Source organism: Strix uralensis, chromosome 6, assembly GCF_047716275.1.
Source record: "Strix uralensis isolate ZFMK-TIS-50842 chromosome 6, bStrUra1, whole genome shotgun sequence".
Lineage (NCBI taxonomy): Eukaryota > Metazoa > Chordata > Aves > Strigiformes > Strigidae > Strix > Strix uralensis.
Genome location: NC_133977.1, coordinates 29,162,329 through 29,183,449, shown reverse-complemented (window position 1 = coordinate 29,183,449; position 21,121 = coordinate 29,162,329). Strand labels below are relative to the sequence as shown.

At 37.0% G+C, this 21,121-nt stretch overlaps 1 protein-coding gene across 5 annotated transcripts in view; it reads left to right on the top strand.

Moving 5' to 3' along the window:
- Positions 1-15,833, top strand: part of XRCC5 (X-ray repair cross complementing 5) — a 54,291-nt gene extending 38,458 nt beyond the window's left edge. Inside the window, exons 17-22 of one of the 5 annotated variants that reach the window (XR_012629503.1) lie at positions 5,770-5,879; positions 6,394-6,490; positions 8,487-8,554; positions 13,373-13,444; positions 14,248-14,404; positions 14,516-15,833. Coding sequence is in view for 4 of the 5 variants with exons in the window: in XM_074873514.1 (XP_074729615.1) it covers positions 5,770-5,879; positions 6,394-6,490; positions 8,487-8,554; positions 13,373-13,465 (368 nt within the window). In the remaining variant the exon portion in view is untranslated. Of the gene's footprint in view, positions 1-5,769; positions 5,880-6,393; positions 6,491-8,486; positions 8,555-13,372; positions 14,223-14,247 lie in introns of those variants that run through there. The other 4 variants (XM_074873513.1, XM_074873514.1, XM_074873515.1 and 1 more) reach the window with 4 other exon arrangements.
- Positions 15,834-21,121: the final 5,288 nt, after the last annotated feature.

The following is a 21,121-nucleotide window of genomic DNA, read 5'->3' as shown; positions in this document are numbered from 1 at the left end:
TTTAATGATGAAACTTTTTTTTTCACTCTGCTAGAACATGTGAAATGTAAAATGACTTTGCAGGAAAGGATAATCTGTGACATTCAAATAGTCTATTGGGGAAAAAAAATAGATTTTCTGTGTCAGAATGCACACAGGAGAACTACTAAGTTACATCCTGTTTTGCTTCTTTCTTATATAAAAAGAGCATCTAGTCTTGTCTTCCAAACTGTGAATAGAGCCTACATTCTCATTTTAAAACAAAATAGCAACAGAGTCCCTCCACAGGGAGGAGAAACACCTTTCAACTGTTTGATTGGGGGTTGGTTTATTTGGTGGGGTTTTCATCATCAAAAATGAGTACCAATGCATCTCCTGCAGTGGCTTCACTGGGATTTGATGATCAGGGTTTGTGCCATTCATAGGAGAAGCCTAAGTGCAAGTTAGCCTGTCTCTGACGTTGCGTCCCACAGCAGACCAGAGCAGGAGAAAAGATGCATTTGCCGTTAGTGAGAGCTGGGTCACTAATATGTAAATATGTATTTTTAGAAAATCTAAGAGTTTCAAATTGGTAAGAGTCTTACGGCTAGGTTTTCTGAGACTGGCAGCTCAATTTCTGAAACAGTAATCAACTTTGTTTTTAATTGACATCTGTGTAGTTTATTACAGTAGGGCCCCACTTACAGCTTATGTGATGAGTTATGTGTGATGGTGTCAACTTACTAGTTAATGTTGATTCTCATGTAACTAGTCTTGTGTTTCCCCTCCAGGTATCTTTACTTTCTTATTTGCATTCATGTCCAGAGAGATGTCATTTTATGCAGGTCTTATTTTGAGCAGGTTATAAGTGCAGAGTCATCACAAAGATCAGTCTTCTGATAACAGCTTCTGACATTTTTGTCAATGAATGCAAATAGAATAGATTAGTTTGCCTGAGTAGAATCTAATCGTTACTCCCGAGGATGTACAATGAGTTTCTTCATTGTTGTGGCTGCAAAGAAGATTCTCAAATGCAGTGGGTGCTTGCCATCTTTTTAATGACAAAGGAGTAGCCACTTGACTATCAGTTCATCCTGTTGGACTGTTTACAGGTTTCCATCCATGTTGGCATTTCTGGAGAGCAGGTGTCTGATATGGTGTGTTGTATTTTCATAGGCTTCTGTAGAAGATAGGATGTCTTAGTGGGGAGTAAAAATAGATACTGATACATGCATAGTTTTTTCTTTGTTTTGTATATTTTCTGTGAGTGTATAGGCCAGATTTCATTGCATCTTACAGGACTCCTATCTGAGAACATGACATCTGAAGTCCTGTAGTTGAAAGAGTTTTTTTTTTATTTTACTGATTGTCAGTGAACAGAGAAATCTGCAATGACAACTGTAGAGTTTATGGACATAAGAAACAATATTCAGAGACAAATTGTACCAAACTCTCATTTTTATATTTATAGCAAGTTTGTTAATATTTTTATTTCTAGGTATTTCTAGAAAAATAAGAGTCAGTAATTACATGTGTAGATTTCAGCAAATATTCTCTTGTGCCTGAGGTGTCACACTTCCACCATGTCATGTAGATAGCTTCTTAAGCTGGTTTTGCACTGGATGCTTTGTATGCTTAAAAGAATTGTGTCATAAATAGTTGTGTGTAAGAGATTTGCAGTGGGGATTTATTACACAGTTGCAACGAGGATGATGTTTTATTACAATATTTTCTGTAGAAATGTGTGTAGTTAACTACCTTTCTAGACCTAAGATAATTTTTTTTTAAAAAGTAGTATTTACAGTTTTTGTTGGCATATGTCTTTGCAGTTCATCTGCATTTTTATCTTACTGGATGTTTTTGTGTATTTTGGAGACTATTCATGCTCTACTGCTAGGTAGGCCAAATGCGATGACTGGTTTGACGAAGATGGTTCAGTCATTAGGAAAGTATTTGCAAACCAAATACTTGAGTATATAAAATCACTTTGAAGTTTTCTGTATGTCTGCTTCACAGAGAAGATGAAGCCAGATTCGTCTTTGAAGGGCGTAGTGATCGGATGAGACACAAAACTTTGAGTTGCAACAAACAGAATTTAAATTAGATGTTATGGGGGGAAAAAAGTAATAAAAATCACAATGATGGTAGTCCAACACAGAAAGAAGGGGCCAGAGAACTTGGAGACTCCATCTTTGGAGCTACTCAGAACTCAAGTCTGTGGAGCACTGAGCCACCTTATCCCCAGCAGCCCTGGTTTGAGTGGGGATTTGGGCCATATATCCTTCAGACATCCAGCCTAAATAATTCTGATCCATAGCCGCAGGCCATTTAGAGAGACCATTTCAAAATTGAACAGCATCTCACAGGACACTGGAGTAGTTCAACAGCTCTTGATCTTAAAATTCATATTTCTTGACTTAAAGATGAAGGAAGTCCTTAAAATTAAGACAGTTTTCATTTTAGAATCTCTTCAGTTACAAAAATATACTTAGCAGTAGTTTAAAATTAATTATCAGGTGGTTTAACTGATTTGTCAGCGACTCTGACTTTAAGAACTGTCCATGAATGTAAATCATTACCACCACCAGTGGATAAATCAAAAGATTGACAGCAACAGAAGTCTTTTGTCTATAGAAAGAACTATTTTTTAACCTGATTTTTTTTTTTAGGGGGAAAAATAAAAATCCCCAAGGAATTGAACTTGGGCTATAATACAGTTTTATCTATTCTGTAGTTTGGTTGGCATAGTAATCAAGACAAGGACTGAACTGAACAAACATGAAAATATAACTACACTTTTGTACTGTAACTATTCAGAGATAAGTGATTATAATTGTTCATGGCATATTTCACAAGAAATAACAGCACTGGTGAATGGATTTTAGAGTAGGGTATGCATCTGAATGCCAGTGAAGAAGGGATTAAATCCTGTTGGAACTAAAAGACCTTCTAGTCAATTTTTTTTTTTTTTCCTGAAGTTCTCCAACCTTTAATCGCTGTATTTGTTATCTAACCAATCAGGTACAGTAGAAGGAGGAGGCAGAAGATTAAAATTTCTTGGGATGTTCTGCAGAACGTGGTGGTTATTAGGAGTGCTGGAATTCCAGTTTATGCAAAATGTAGAAGTTTGTTAGTTCACTTCCTTAAATGTGTTTGCGGGATGAGGAGAGTTGGGAGAGAAGAAAAAAATGTTGTTACTACACAGCAGTGACCTGAATAGGCTGTCAGTTTGTAGCTCTAGGACCTGCTCTTCAAAACCCCAATGCCTGAGATTTGTCTGGGACACATCAGAGTTAATGTTAATATGCACAGCTTAGTTAAATAGACATCTTTATGTAGAACATGCCTTTCTCCAAAACCAGGGAGATCTATTTTTTTGCAGCACCCAAAAACAAAGATTCACACTAATGGAAAGGCAAATGACAGGCAGCAGGAAACCAACGAAGTTCTCAGCCCTAAAAGTGTAAAGGAACAGAGTCTACTTCAGAGAACTTCCAGTTATAATCCTTATCTACTGTGTCTGGTATTGGCTTTGGCCCCCTGAAGTAATTTGGTAGTCTAATCAGAATACAGGAATTTTATCTATTTTAGATTCATCAATCATTGGCCTGTCATTTAAGGGAGACCAAATGGACAGACCCAACTTTAGCAAGCTGTTTCAAAATGTTAGAAGAATCTGACTTAAAATATTGTTGCCATGTAACCTGTTTCCTGCCTATATTATGGTCTTTCAGTGCCTAGTAAAACATTGTAGGGTTTTTTTGGTTCCTTACAACAGATTTCAAAAGGAGGCAGTTCACAGCCAGTAGCAAAAAAAAGTCTTTTCTTCTGATGCCTGCCAGTGCAATCAAATGGAAAGGGATTTTAAAAAAATTAAATGCAAAAGAAAAAGTAGAGTGTCTGATAATTTCAAACAGTATGCTGGAATCATTCTGACAATAAAGACTTTTATTGCACCCTCGTAGTGCCTGGGGTTTTAATTTAACACATCAATGAAAAGGCAGCGTTTAAAAAAAACCACCACCACCACTGAAAACACCAGCAGGACTTGCTTTTATTAGTGCAATTCGTAAGAAATTAGAACATTTAATGAGAAAATCGTTAACCATGAAAAAAATGGACTGACTTAACTTGGGGAGCTGAAGTAGTGAGACTTCAATTCAGTTTGTCAGCTACTGGTAAAATAAATAGAGTGAGCTGATCACCTCTGGAGCACTAGGCACTAGCACAGTTTCTTGTGCGATAGCTGCTGTTGGACAGAACCATTATGCGCCTCCTTTTCTAGAAACTCTGTAGAGTCAAAAGCTAGTGGAAGAATATCAAACATGTCTTGTTTTGCTCTTTTCAGAGATGTTGTCCTTCAGATTCAGTTCAAGTAGGCATTTTATAGAACATAAATATAACTGCTAGTGCCGTATATGCTTACAGTGAGCAGAGTGGAATACAGGATCTAAATTATGTCTGCTTTTCAGTGTGTTTGCTTATCCTTGTCTCTTCCATCACTCTAGCAGATGATTTTCTATGTTGATGTTTCCATGGCTGCAATACTTGGTGACATCTATGCCCATAACGTTGGAATGTAAGATGGGCTATAGGTCAGGCCAAAGGTTCTGCTAATCCAGTAACCTGTCTTTAACAGTACAAGAACAGGACAGGCAGGTGCTGTGACTTGTCCAGAATGCTTCTCTGCATTCTATTTCTCGATGGCAACATCATCTTTAATCTTCCTTTAATAGAGTTCCTCTTCTAAGAATTCTAAGAATTTGTTCAAGCATTTTTTTTTAAGCTATTAAAACTTTTAGCGTCCCACAGCAGCCCATGGTAAAGAGGTTAACTGGTTTTGTTTGAAGAGGTACTTTTTTTTTTTTCAGTTTATTCTTAACCCAACTCTTTGCTCTTGTTTTGACAGAGACAGTGGACTATCCCTCCCTATTCATCCTTTTCAGTGCTTCTGAGTTTATAGGTCACTGTTGTATCCTCCTCACCCTTGTCTTTTCCTAGGCTGAGGTGTCTGTCAGAGGGTAAAATTGGACAGTTCCTCACCTGTAATTAAACATTAAAGAAAAAGTACTAAAATCCAGCAGAATTTAGTTGGGCTTGCAGAGCTCTTGGTAACATTTTCACTTGTCATGTGTAGAGTGTTTTACAGCCACCAACCTTTTAGGAACTCAACAGTGAGGATGAAACCGGTGTTCCCCTTCTTGTTGGTGCAAGTCTCTGCTTCTCTCTGTCAGGCATACACAGTTTACAATACTTACCTCAGTAATCATAAACAGCATTGCCCCTATGAAAAATCATCAAACTACCTGTACAGAAACAAGTTATACCCTAATGTCAGTAACAACAAAGTAGTCTTTTAACTGCAATCACCCTACAGATGATGTTTTGACATTATGACTCCTTCATTGTAAATTTAACACTTTTATTGAAATGTGCCTGTATTTCAAAGGATGTTTAGGGGATCTGCTTGTGTTGTAGAACATGGCCTCTCTCAGCTTTAGGATCCCAGATGTTCTGGTTTTACTTTTGATCAAACAAGCTAGGCCAGTGCTTTTTTTCTTGGCTTTCAGGGAGACACTTTTGCCTTGACCATGCTTGGGTTTCTTCCTGTATATCTAGCTTTTCTGGAGAGGCTGAAGTAATTGTCAGTAGCTTGGATAAGTTATCAACTTGAGTAGCTTGAGGTGGTATGAGTATGATTAACTCTTTAGATACCTGTGGAATAGAAAAAGAGAGATGTAAAGAAAAAGGGGGGTTTTTTGCCTTGAAAGTATGTGTTCTTTGATTTATTTATTTCTCCTTGTTTTTCAGTGAGTCAGCAGTTGATAAACTGCATTAATCAGTTCCTGGAAAATAAAGGTTCACAGTACTACATGAAAGGCATCAATTGTATCAGAGTTTTCAGAGAGGAGGCCATTAAGGTAATGTTAATATGTGAAAACTCTCTCAAATTAAAGACATGATGGGCCTATTTGCTCAATTGGAAACTTAATAATTTATTGCTGCAGCAAAAAATTTATTTGTAAATTAAAATCTGTTATGCTGTTTGAAAGTTTAGAAACATATTTGCATTTTATATTTCTTTATTCTTACTGGAATGGGGACTAGCTTCTTTGGTATTATTTGCTGTTGTTCATTTTCTTCTACACATAAAAACCAGAAGGCCTATGACCTGATGCTTGTAAAAGAAAAATAAGCAATCCTACAAATTTCTTCTTCAATAAAGCCAGTTACAAGAAAGTCTTTCTACCTTTCTGAAAGACAGTTTTTGTGGCTCACCTTACCTTGGAACTCTTGGTTTTAGTAGAGATAAAACCCCAAATCTGTGGTGACTTTTGTGTTCACCATGTTAGGTGACCTCATGAAGAATTAAGTTTGCAGTGTTTTTTAATATTTTAAATATTTCTTGCTTGTCACTGTTGCTAATTTTTGCAGCTGTCCGAGGTGCAGTGCTTTAATGATTTCCTGCAGGCCCTGAAATCAAAGGTGGAAGATAAAGCCTTAGCTGATTTCTGGGAGATCGTGATACAAGGTAGGATGGCATTTAAAAAAAAAAAAAAAAAGGTATTTCTAGTTATATTATCCATTAAGTAAGAGAAAACTTTGTTAGAAATGGGACATTTAAACTAACCCCAGAGCAGCATTTTGATATGGTTCATTCCTGCAGCCTGTTTTAAAAAAAATTTAAAAACTTTCATGTTGCAACTTTCTTTTTTGCACTAATAGTTTCATATCAGCAATATTCATAATGCCTTGCCAAGTCTTGTTGAAATGGTAAATTGTGGAAGAAGAGAGACAAATTAAATGTTACAGTGTAAGGAGAAGAAGATACAATTTCAGCTGAATTTGAAAATAAATGGAAAAAACTCATGCAGCAGAGATATAAAAAGATTCTTCCAATTTAAGCTTCAAAAAAGGCATAGATAGCATTGAAATATGTCACTGATCATTTTGTATTTAAGCAACCTGAAAGACAGAATATGTGGTAATATGACACCTACCTATGATTAAACTGGGAGATACAAGGCAGTGCAATTCTAAAAGACATTCAGAGACTACGCAAGTGATAAATAAAGGAACATTTTTCACAAATACGAAACATGATGGACTAAAAAAATCTTTTACGTCATACTCTTGCTTCTAATTGGAACCAGTGCTAAGAAAATCTGTTAAATGCCCAGCTGTATCTCTTAAGGGTGCATGCTATAAAATGAAATTATATGCTTTTCTATAGCACCTTTCAAAGTGACAAACTCCAGACATTCTGTAATGTCTACTTCATCCAAGTTTTTCAAAATACAAGATGGGAATTTGTTTAGCAACCCAAAACAACAGCACAAGACAACACTGAAAGAATATTACATTCAGTAGTATTGTAGGGGACCTTCTCTGAAGAAGTTTGAAAAAACAAACCAACAAACTCTGAAAGTAGGAAACCTGGATCTTCCAAAGCCATGCTAGAGTAACTTTTAATTGGTACAAACCAGAGTTTTTGACGAACAAGTGTATTTTTGAGAGGAAAAAAAAATTACAGAGATGATATTTTCATACAAAGTAGATTATCTTCTTGTAAGAAGATGATAAAGGCATGGTGCTTTATCCATAACCTAGCTGCAGTCACTAGGTAGCTGAAACTGCTTTTTGCTTGCTGCTATCAAAAGCAGAAGTCCTGTTTTCACTGCTTTTTGCCACGTGACCCATCCCCCTCTTTTCTACCAGATGTGGCATGCACTGGGCCTCGTTATCAGTGGTTGCAATCACCAAAAGAGGATGGATGTGAATTAATGCATTAGTGGCTCAGGATCAAGGCAGATCTGTTTGACAAGTTCACTTTTCTCATGAAACCCTGCCACGTCATTCTATGGGCACATTAAGGTGGCATTACACTCGTGCTGCTGCTGAAACCTTTATGAATTCTTTGCTCTCATACCCACAGCTGCTTTATTCAGACACAAGCATTCGTGTAGCCAAGTGATGAGCTAGACTGGAAAACTATTGGGGTAAAAAATAATTGAGATTTTGGGGGGAGGGGGTGGTGGGGTGTGTTGCTGCACAGGATGAGTGCTGGCATAACCAAGGAGCAAAGTGAGGACGGGACCAGCACTTTGGTAGTCAGACTGTAGGTAATCATAGCATAAGTGTTTGTATGTTAGGAGTTAATTTTTCTAAGGACCTAAGAGCATGCTGTGAATGACTAAAAGTATAATTTCTGATGGATTTTCAGCATTTCATCTGTGATCTATGATTTCAGTGTCTCATTAGTCTGATTGTCATAATATTAGCAGTTTCCTAAATGGATACTTCCACAAGCTTATGAATATGCTCATTAATTTATTTTTATATCATAGTTTATATCATAGTTGACTCATTTATGCAAGTCACATTTTCCTTTGAGCAATATTTTTTATTTTTGCTGGTGATGATGACACATTCAGAAGTTAGAATTTGGAAGACTTTTTTCATTTCTAATATTAAGTGCATTTTTGGGAAGCCTTCTAATGATATTTTTATACCTCTTATTTTTTTAGACAGAATTTCTTTGATCACTAAAGATGAAGCAGAGAAAAGTTTGGTGACTAGTGAAGAGGCTGAAAAGGTATCATTTTTTTAATGAGCATGTATTTGTACAGAGCCCTTGCTGTGGAACAGAAGGTTCTTTCCTATGTGGGTAAATCTTCAGGTGAATGAAATAGGATCCATATGAAGGAAGAAGAGTGTCCTTCTGCCACACAATTGAAATTGCCCTAATTCAGAGCAAAAATAATTCCCTAGCATGTACTAGAGCATTTTGCTTTAATTGGTCTTTAGAAAGTAACATATATTGACATAATTATCTGAAATTACCCTCCACAAAGATTAGGAACTTCAGGAATTCAGCATAGTGGAACAGCAATAGACTATTTATATATGCAAGATCACTGTTTGAACTTCATAGAAAGAACTGTGATCTCATTGTTAGCACGTGAGTTCAAAAATCAGGATACTTTTTTGTTTAAAGGCTTTGTGAACCCTAGCAACGTAAAGTTGTTATGACTGGCTTTCACCATATATGCACAATATCGGTATTTTCTACTTTGGGCAGCTCTTGTGGATTGATGGACATCCTAGGTGATGCTGGTATTATTACTGATGATCATATTAGATCCTTTTGGAAACAAAGGTTTTGGAGTATTTGCAGGTATTATTTCTACAGAAATATAACATTCAGTAACTGCAGTGATGAATGAAGGATGTCACAATTACAAAGCAGTGAATTCTAACAGGCAGAATGGTGCCTTCTGTTTGAAAGAAAGCAGAATTCTGAAAGAGTTGCTGTCAAAAATTGTATTTGTGTGGAGAGGGTAAGATAGACATTCTTGTGTCAGGCTGCTAGCCGTGATTTTAAATAGCTTAGAAGAAAGAAGGTCCTTGTATTACAGATCCCTGAAGGTAAACCTGTGGCTAAAATCACTAAGTACTTTGCAGAGAAGCAGCTTTTCTAAAAAATGCCACATTGGTTTTCACAACTTCCAGGCCTTATATTAGCAATAACCAGAAAGGGGTTATAGAAGTAGGTTCTCCATGAGCGAATTAATGAGCAGGTAAAAGGTTGTATTTTAGAAACTGTTTTTTTCATCTGTAACAATTTACCTCAAGGTGAAGAAGGCACAGAAATGTCATGAAAATGAAAAGCTAACAAACTAAGAGTCCAGAAAGCTAAGCAAATGTGCGGAGTACAAATGACAGAATATAATGTTTTTTGTAGATGTGAGGGACCTACTGGCTGTTTCTCATCACACATAATTGTATGGAGCAGCTTTTTTCCCCAGTGGTGGTTTTAAAGAGTATAAGTTTTTGTTATATATTCTAAATGCTATGAATTTACTTGGAAACTTCCTAAGACAATATTTTTCTTGAGAACTTCACTTTCTAGTCTGAAACTACCATTGATGCTCAAAATGCGCTAATGCTGTGTGAAATAGCCACTATTTCTTAAGGAAATATCTACTAGCCTTGAAGACCTTACAGCATACCGTTGACTTAACTGTGAGCTTGTGGTGGCTAAAAAATACTGTGCCTGCATAGGAACGCAGCACAAACTATGAAGTACCAAGGACTAGATTTACAGCTGCCAGGGTAAGCTGGAGTAAAACATTTGTAGACTGACTTCAAAATTACTTTTCTGTCAGTCATCCAGATGTTGCAGTACAGGACATTGTTCTGTGATTGATGGAAGGTCCTACAACAGCCATAACTTCCCTTTAAAAAAGGGGAATAAGAGTGTTTGCATGAAATCAGCTCTGCAAGAGAGTTCTCTAACATGGCAGTTACCTTTAACTTTTAGAATAAATGGGTTGCATCTCTTTGCTAACTAGGCAGTTGGCAATCCCACTTACTCATTAGATAACCACCTCCTCACGCACTCTCCAGATCCAAAACCAGAACCCTGATTTGCCATTGTCTTTCAAGGGTTCATGACTTTTACTTAAGAAACTGGAAGACTGCATATTCTTGGAGTAAGATCTGTGGGGATAGAAAATTTTATCTTGAGGTTATGGGGCTGATCTAAAATCTAGTCCTCCTTGGTCCAGTTTAATCCTGCCACAGGTTTCCTGTGTGATTCAAAGCCAGCATTTTCCTAGGTCTATAGTAGATTGCAAAAATGGTTCATTTGTTTCCTATACTGAAGGTGATAGCCTTGTTAAAGGGTTATATTGAATCTTTAAAAATATCGCACAATAGAGTAAGATGCAAGTTTTCTTCACCTCTGTAATAGGTCACGTGCAAGCATGTAGGTCAAGGAACTGGCTCTCGGTGTTGGTCCTATGTGACACAAAAAGCCTTTTCTCTTATGTGCAGATCGCTAGCTGATAGCAGTTTCAGGACTGGTTTGGATATAAGATTTCAGGTTTACAGGGTTACTCTTTGAAAGGGAGAGAAAGACTTATGAGGCCGCTTATTAGAGAGGTAACACATAAAAATTTTCTTTTTGGTTGAGCTACATTATCCATGCATATTTTCCTATCACTGGGAAAAATGGTTTTAGGTAGGTGGGTTTTTTTTTCCTGTAATAGTGGAGGTACTCTTTTTAGAGCATGAGGATGATAGGTTAAAAGAGCAGAAATGTCAAGTGATTTTTCTGGTTGCTTTGGGGAAGATAATGGATTTCAGTGCAACTATTATATGTAATTTGCTTTTGCATAAATGTAAAACAGGTTTTGGAAAAAAAATCCCAACTTTAGATGTTCAGCATTTGATGGAAACTTCAGGTTTCAATTTATTGCAAATCTTCATCATACATTTCTTTAGCTTTTAGCTTTCTTTACTTAATTTAATGTGGGAAAGCTAATTTTGAAATCTTTGAAAATGTGCTACTTTCAGAAATACCATTTGACTCTTAATTAACTGTGTAAAATGAAATTTGATCTGGCACAAAAAGCCTCTCAGAGCTGACAATGTCATTAGCTTTCAGTTTCATAGTGTGTGCTTTATATTACTACTAGATTGAGAACTTTTCCAGCAAAAAGGGTACACAGACATACGGCATTTTAAAATTCTAATTCCTTCTGGCCCTGTCACCTTCCTTTTTTTTTTTTTTTTTTTTTTGGCAGCTACAAAATCTATATGATAAGTTGAATTCAGCATATTAAACTATGAGTGTTGTCTGTGGGGTAAGCTTTCTACATTCCTCTTGGATGTTGCTGTTCAAGTGGTAGGAAAGGTCTGACCTTTGGGTAGTGAGGCAACTAGGCAGAGGTTGTCTACATCCTCTTGTTAACCAAAAGCAATGTATTTGCTTTTCATCCTAGTGGATGTGATATCTGGTACTTTCCCACAAATGGGATGCAGCAGGTAACTTCTCAGTGGTTTTTACCCCTTGTCTAAAGCTGACACTATTGCTCTAGAGAAGGATCAGAACATTTTATTTATGTAAAATATTATTTAAGCTTTTTACAGTGTAAGTGTATTGTCTCAGAGATTGGTGGTGCTCTGATAGGGATCCCATGGCCTTTTACACAACCTCTGTGGCTCTTACAGTTGAAATCCTCAAGTAAACAGTAGCTTGCTTTCAGAAGCCAGCTGTTTATACAAAAGAATTGCATAAACTCTAAGCAGGTATTTAGAGCCTGTTTAATGTGGCTATTTTCTAACTAGCTGTTCTCATTCATCATCTAGAGTTATAGTGAAGTTTTTTCTGAATTAAGGATGATGGAACTCAAAGTCATGAAATGTAACTTTTCTTCCTCCTCAGCTTTTGCAGCCGTTTTTTTTATGTGGGGAAGGATTTTTCCTGTATACTTTTTCTGGTGCATTTAATAAGAAAAAGAAAATTTATGACTTTATAGTAAGGATATTGGTAAATAAACTGTAACTAAAAGTTGTAGACAACTGGATACTTTTTAAGTAAGAGTCCAGTATTTGTATTTTTTTCCTACCATTCTAGCTAAGGTTGTTTTTTTCACGGTTAGGCTAAGAGAAAAGTAATTTAGAGGTGGTTGTACTCCAGATATTATCTGTATGTTTGATTTCAGTTATTATAGTATCTGAGCAACTTACCTTTATCTTCTGTTTATGAATGCAATGCTTTAAGTGAAGGGCATATGGTGAGTTGTATCAGCAGCTACGGCAATAGAATTTTACATAATGAATTTTCTATTTTTAAAGACTGGCATTCTAACAGTCTTGTGTGTTTGAGGTTTTTTTTTTTAAATTGATGTCTTTGTTCATTTGTTAAATGTTAATTGAATTAAATGGGAAACTTTTAAGTTCCACACAGAACTAGAATGTCATACTTAAGAAATCTACTAAACAAGCCGTTGGTCAGCTTACATATGTATTCATGTGGACAGTGGTGGGGCTGTTCACTGTCATTTAGCATTTTGTAGCTACACACAATATTACTTTTTAAATTATGTTTTTAAGAACATAAACATGGCCATACTGTAATGGACAAAACTTCTGTTTAGCCCAGAATCCCATGTTTGACAGTGGACAATTAACAGATAGGTAGGAAAAAGTCTACCGTCCCAGGCTTCAGCCACTCATGTCTCAAGTACTTTGCTTGAGATTGTTTCTGTGGACTTAGTAGACTTCAGAGGATTTCTCTTCTGTGAACTCCTCAGCTCCCCATGAGACTAGGGACTAATATTTGCAGCATCCTTATTACAGGGTGTTCTACAGCTTAACCATATGTTGTCTGAAGAACTGTATCCTTTTGTCTGTTTTTCAACACACTTCACCGTAACATCCTTTAAAAGGAAGTGATATGAAATTTCCTGTACTTTTAAGATTATTTTGAAAGGTGGAAACCAGAACAAACTTCCTTCATAATTTTTAATTGCAGGTGGATTTGTTTTGATATACAAAGGAGACATTTTGTTAATTTAACATTAAGGGTCTGAGTTTTGTTGGTATCATACATTTGTATTTTTAGTTCTTGGCTCCAAAAGAAAAGAAAAATGAAACTCTGCCTCACACAGATGAAGGTGGTGATGTTGATGATTTGGTGAGTACCATAAAGACATGATGTGACTTTACAATTAAACTGTAAATGAAAGGTGCAGTGAGACAGAGCAAGCACTTCTTAAAGCAGTAGATTAAAGTGCATGGCTTAGAAAACACCTAAGGAATTGAGTCAAAAAAGAGCCACATGGAATGACTTGCTATTGTAAAACATAACCAGGTGTGTAATTTCATGATGGCAAATACTATGCTATGTAGTAACATGGGCGTTTACACAGGTTAAATGTGTCCTCTAGTGTGTTTCAAAAGAGCCAGTGAGGCTGCTCATTTGGTAGCAGATTGTTATAATTTACTATAATAGCATTTGACAAAGCTTGTAGATCTAGAACAGCTATTTATGTGGGTTGAAAACTGAAAATCATTTTTAAAAAGATGTTTTAATCTTCTCAATTAACCTTTTCTATATAGGCTTGATGAAATTCAAGGATTTCAAGAGGTTTTTTAGTAAATATTTCAGCCATTTTTTACAGGCTGAGTCATTACAAATCTGTCTCCAAGGCTTAAGCTGATGGTGTAGACAGTTTTAAAGAATCTTCAATAGTAGGCAGATTTCTACTTTTGGACTATACTTTTTAAATCTATAAATTGCACATGTGATTATGTGAAGATGAGATTTTTATGTTTGTTTTTGTACTTTATAGCAGCTTAGTATTAAGTGCTGTGCACTCCGTTTATGTTACATGACAAGGATTTCTGAATTTGCTTTGTTTTCTAAGCACTAAACACACATAAGAAATAACTTGAATTCAATGCTGCTTCTTCCAAATCCGTTTCTTCTGTTTGCAGTTGGACATGATGTAACTGGACAATGTATGATGACTATACAAGCAAGTTTTGGAAGAGTCCTGCCTTTGAGATGGGGCACAGGATGCTGATGAGAAGACAGTATATCCATCTTTATTTTCTTGAATGAGAGCAGGAGTCCCAGAGACATTTCCAGTTGGTATAAATGTCAACTGACTTTTCAAAGCTAGAACAGAAGATTGAAATAATCTGAAGTATTTGTGAAGTAATGGTACCTTTAAGGCATCTCTTTTTTTTTTTTTTTCTTTAGCACACTGAATCTAGCTTATCCTTGGTATTACTTTCAGCTAAACACTACTAAATTTAATGAGAAACTGCGCTGGTGACTGAAATTCTTGTTACGTTGCCTGGAAAGGAAGACAGAAATGTCCCATTGAGGTTACCAGGTAATGCTGAATCCTTAGTGGAGGTAACTCCATAGCATTATTGTTACAGAAGGGAAAAAGTCTCTAATTTCATGCTTTCATCCTATTAAAAAAACAGATAAAAAAAACCCACAAAGGCTTATGGGAAAAAATTCTAGTCCAGGGAGTCACAAAGTAATAGTTTGAAATACACAACAGAATCTAAAGCACATCATAAAGCTAAATGTGCTGGTTTTGCCACACTGTACCCAAATCAGTCATTACGGTCACCTCTGTACTACAGGTTCTCTATCCTGTCAGCTCAACAGCAGCTCAACACTCTGTCCCTTTCTGTTATACATTTCCAGTTCATATGCTGGGATTTCTAATTTTTTTTTTTAGACTTTCAGCTAGTACAGTTAATGTAGAAACTCCTGATGCTAAAAGGATGAGTGAATCACTTATCCCCATTTCATACACTGCAGATAACTGCTAATACAAAGTGGAAGAATCCATGAAAGCTGTACACTGACACCTGTGATAGAATACTGATATACTGATTCTATCAGACACACTGATAGAATACTGATAATAGTAAGCATTGATACCCAAAATGGAGTAGTGTCTGCACAGAGCAATCCAAAGTAGTCAAATACTGCTTAGAAAGAAATACTCAAATTTGATTACAGATCTAGAGAGACACTAATGACACCTTCACAGATGCTTGTTTGTTGCAGCCAGATTCATTCCTTCAAAAGCTGTTCTTTCACTATTGAAATTGTATAAACATACTGTGCAAAATGGTATTGAGGTCATAAAAAAGAAAAAAATCATGAGCTGCAGTTAAAATTGTTTTGAGATATATGCCTTTATACCGAACAACAGCTCCTGTGTGGGAAACAGCAACTCCTTTTTGCCCCTACATCCCTACACAGCGACCTGCTCTCTCCTCTCTTACATCCTGTCCTGACTGAGTTCATGCAGACTGTCAAGGGGTTTCTCAAATACAGCTGGCAGGGTGTACGTGATCCTTCCAGAACTTTAGAGCATTTATGTCACCAGAAGATATTTTTCTGAACTGTAAATAAGAAATACTTGGGTAGTCCATTATTTTGAATGTCTTTAAAGGCCAATTTATAGAGTATAATACTGTCTGGGTTGGAGGGGTTTTTTTTTTTTTACATTTTATTAATTTGTTTTATTAATAAAATATTTTAAAATTTGCTTTTGTCTTCTTCAGAACCATGTTTGCTAAAATAAGATTATTAATTACCTGTGCAGTACCTAAGAGAGACTATGAAAAGCCCCTTCTCTGGGCATACAATGCAAACACTGAATATCAAAATCCCTTTACAGAAGCCAAGTCTAATTACTTGTTCTATTCTTTACAAACTCTAAACTTCACAACACCCCAATAAAATAATTTTTACCATTTTGCAGAGATGATGGGAAGTCTTGGTCGAGACCAGACAGGATATGGAATTTGCAAATCAAAATAAGGATTAGGGCATTCTGTTTCTTTTGAACCAGCTGACTGCATTTTTAGATGGTATTGTTTCTGTCAAGCAATAAATATTTAGTTCATGGAATATTATTTCATAGATCATCTTGTTACCTGTACAGCACATTTAGTCTTAGTATGGCAACTGGGTTGCTAGTACTGAAGAGGAGAATAAGAATTCTTAGAGGGCAAGCAAAGTGTCTTTCATTCTGCCCAGCCTTCTGGGTATCAGTCATCAGAAGCTTGTGATATGTCTTACTGAGAGTTTATCAGATAGCAACATGATTTTACATTTGTTCTTTGGCAAAGGGCCAGCTTTCAGTTTCTTATTAAATGACTGGAAGAGATCTTTCACTTAGTCTAAGCTCATATTTTCAGTTATAAAGTCTGACCTAATTACTCACTAATTACATTGAGGATACTCATTCTGAATTGCAATACTGGCCAGTCTTCAGAAGCAATAGAGCAGTTAGGCGTCCCCTTCAAAAGCAGGAAACGCCATGCAAATTTGTTTTCTTGCAAGAGGCAGGAATATCCATTGTCCTGTACTACATAGCCAGGAAGATTATCAAAAAAAAAAGAAAAGGTAATGGCTGTGATTTTCTTACATGTTACTGATTTTTTTTTTTTTTTTCCCTTGGAAGGAATGCCTCTCTGGAAAGCTCTTTGGGTGCTAATAATATGGGACAGTAACCTTGGTTAGCCTTGTTTGCCAAGAGATTAAAGCTTATGATTGTTGTCTGTGTCCTTCTGTTAATCTACTGTTCTGATATCTGTTGAACTCATTGGGCAGTATCAGTCAGCTTTGATGGAGGGGCAGTGATTTCAGCATTATGAAATTATGAAGCATTTATGAAAGTTGATGCTGGGAAGAGATGAAAGAGAAAGGAATGAAGAGTTTAGCCTTTTTTCCTTCTTTGACTGGCCTGGCAGCTGATAATACCAGCCAGCAGGCTAATCATCATGTCACATCAGCAATATCATGTGTTGCCTAGTCTGCAGGTCCTCTTCCTTCTTCTCTTCCTCAATTAGAAGAGGAATGTGGACTAGAAAAGATATTTTGCAGTGTGGACTTTGGGAGGTGGAAAGTATCCGGAGGTATTATACCAGGAAGTGTAATTAATATGGGAGGGAGCTGGGGCTGTAGCATGTAACTGAATACTCCACAGAAAGGAGAAAATATTGTATTTGGGAGCCATAGAGGAAGAATGAGGCTCTTCCAGTAACAATGTACCAGGAATACGTAAATAACCATGCTAAATTGTTCTGCTAATTAAGTTGGTTGCTCTGTCACCGAGTAGTGGGGTCTGCTGACTGTAACGCAGTTCTCAAGTCTTGTCTTATTCTTTTTTGTACTTGGAAACCTGACTTGTGCTCTTGGACAGTTGTGAAAATGTCACAGAAGTAGTGGAAGATAATTTCCGAAATGTTACATAGTTGAAGACTTATGATTTGTGTGATACTAGATTGGCTTGAAATGAATTGTCAGGTCAACAGTATGGTGTCAACATGTTTGAGAGTTCTGGAAGCAAGGCCCCATCTCTGTCCTTACAATGTGACATAAAAGTATGACACGTACCATCAAAACACTTCTAATGTGAGGAGATATATTCTGCTGCACTGCGATCTCTTAGTTGCCAGGGTAGATTTTCTTCTTGCTAACTTTCCTGATATTTTGGTTTTGGCAGAATTGTCTGTCTAGTCTTGGGTCAGGGTCTTTGGCATTGGAAAATGTAGAAGGAAATTCACAGTCATATGAGGAAGACTGGAGAAGTTTAGTCTGTCAGTTCTGCAGACAGGGCCCATCTTTATATTCTGCATTTGCACATTGCTTAGCATAGCAGATCCTGCTCTTAGGATGAGGTTGCAGGCCACTACAACAGTCAGATGGGTAGTTCCCTCATAATCTCAGTTGGGTTGGGGGTAATCTGGAAAGAGGAGGAGTTTTAGCCTGTGTTTTGTTAAGATGACAAATATACTGGTAGATATTCCTGTTGTGTTTATAAGCCATAGGGTTGTTTTGGTTTTGTCCCACTGTCCCAGTGAAGTAAATTAACTTCAGATGTTGGTTTGTGACAGAGGAAAACTAATTTCCACCAAACTTTCAGCTTTGCTTCCTTTTCCCTTCTGTCTGCATTCTTCTCTTGGTACTAGTATGGCATTAAACGCATAATGGAGTGCAGCGTGCGGCAGCATTAACAAGAATAAGTATCGGATGTGTAAAGCCTCCAAGTTTTCTCATCCCTCTTTTGGATGCACGTTACAACGATTATTAAAAAAAAGTGTTCTTGGCACTAGCAGGGGACTGGAGGCCCACGGAGGCCTGTGTTTCTAAATTCTCTGAAGAACTACTGCATAGAAAAGAAGAGCTTTTCTTTGTAGGCCCTACTACTGTAAAGGTGCTAGCAAATGAAGACAGCATTGGCTTCTGCAAGAGGTTACTTGTCTTTCTAGGTGGTGGAGTTCATGTATATAGCATTTCCGTGCACTGTTTTGAAGGCAGCTTTGGGAGAAGCTATGCACCAGTTTGGACTCTTCTTGTAATTACTGAACCTGAAAATTTTAGAGTAGATTACTACATACTAAGGAAAATAAAGGAAACCATACTAGGCAAAGTTTTCTTTTGTAATAGTGTCATAATGCGATATGAAGAACTAAAATAAATATATTTTAAAAGTCAATGCTGTGATTTTTAACCTCTCTTACCTTTCCCAAAAGATGAAAAACCACAGTGCACTGTACATAAAAAATTGGTATAGAAGCAGAGATACTCTTTACAATAAAATTATGTGGAAAACATTTGAACACAGCTTAGCTTGAAGTTTGATCGTATTTTTCCATGCAGCAAGCACTTTTGATAAGTGGAAAGATTAGTGTCCCCCTCTATCTCTCCCCTGCCTTTAATGTTTTGGAATAGTACTTGCATTTGTGAAAATAAAAGAAGTAAACCAACAACTAGAAAACGTGTCCCTTTGTCTAGTTTTTACAGACCAGAAATAATTTTAGTGCATCTGTGAGCTGAGTGCCTTCAATAGGCTCTTCACTCATCTGACTTTCTCTCTGACATACTTACTGTACTTCAGCGATTTAAGTTGGACAGAAATTAATCTGCTGCCTCTTCCCAGTAACTTTGTGAAGCCAGTGTAACTAAGATGCAGTGAAATGATGATGACCATCAAAAGCACCTCTTTTACAAGCAGCCTAGTACTCGCAGTACTTTTTGCTGTTAGCAAATTGTGAATTATTTCACAGCACAAAAAAGTACTTAAATTTGGTCATATATATATTTACTGGTGTACTAATTCTTAGGACCCCTCTGTATGCACCAAGTCAGCTGTATGGACTCCCATGAGAGTTTGGGAAGTCTGTGATGGAATTGGTAGGTTGACTGTAGAAATGTATTTCACGTTGCTTTCAATGTAGCAAATGAAAGGATTGCTTTTCTTCCTTCTTTTTACTGAGTTCCAACCCTCTCATGCGTTCTTCCTATTTTGATGCACAATAATAGACAGTAATAACTCATTTCCTTTGCCTCCAGAAGGGAGTGAATCTTGCAGCTCTCAAGATATTTCTGTTTTCTGTTAATATCTCCAATGTACGGTATAACTAGAAACATTTTCTATCTGCTGTCTGAGACAACGCATAAAGGGAGCACAAGCCCCTGAGGAGACAAACTGTGGTGCAGATATTTTTGCCTGAAGCATGTGGATCAGACATAATGCCAGGTAAAGTAAGGTAAAATAGCTGTAGTACCTGATTGTTGGAGTTTTATATGGCTTGGATATATGAGAATTCCTTCTCCAGCCTGCTAATGTGAATAGTCAAATGACAAGTATTCTCTCACCACAGAGTGAGGTTTATCCACAATGTGAGGAAATGGTATATAGCACCTGTACCATGCTGGCTTTTCACAAGAGTTATAGCAGCTATATCAGAGTGCTTAGGGACCTTTTACTTACTAAAACAGATGGGGGAGAAGGATTTTTTCCTTTGGTCCCAAGCAGGTCAGCATGGAAGGCCCTGATCTGAATGGGTAAGAGAGTCAGACAACAGCTTTTCCCTGTCCCTTAACACTGTGTATGAATCTCATGTGAATTTCATCTTCTAGCCCTCAGCCTTCCTGAATGTCCAGAGTGTGTCACTTCTCTGCCTACAAAGGATAAAAAATGGCTCAGCAAAGATGAGATGAGAAATAATATGACCTTTGTTTAGTGACTTGTGATGTAGGTTCTTCACCCTTACTTCTTGTGAACTTCCAGCAGTTAGCAGCCATAGTAACACCATGGTTCAGTTTGGCCCCAAGGTTTAGAAGGCTGTATGCTCTCCAGGAAGAGCACAGCATAAGCAATATTGATCCACCTTTCACAAAACTGTGCTGGGTAATGTACAACTTTGTATATCATCTGAATCTCACCTTCGACTAACATTCTGATCGTCTAGAAGCTAAGTTGCTGATTCACTTCAATTTCATGTGCGGGAATTTATCAAGGATAACATCAGCCAGCGGGTACATCCTCTTTCTCCCTGAGGAAATGGATTAAAGGAGACAAAGGGGTTTGGGGAGGAAAGCATTTTTGGTGATATGGAAATTGCGTATGTTTAATGAACTTGCTTCTGTCTTATGTTCTACCACTTGGAAGTACCAGAACTATCAGTGTATTCTGTAGCTTAGTAAGCCATTGTTTATCTGGTATGGGTTGTACTTTGCAGACAGTAATATTACCTTTAGAGGCATGTACTTACTGCAGAAATGTCTTGAAGGGCCAGAGATAGGGAAGGTTTCTGTCTTTAGTATTTGCTAGCAAACAAGGAAAAGTTGAGGATACCTGCACTTACAAGGACCATACGTATCGCTGAGCTGTTTGGGTTTGCTACACATTGTTTGTAAGGGATCTGTGGCTTTGTCAAAAGGGATGATTCAAAACTTTGTGAGATCTGGTGGTCAGACTTCTTGGGAGATAAAGAAGGTATTCTAGACAAGGTATGTTCTATAATGGGTGGAATCTCTTGG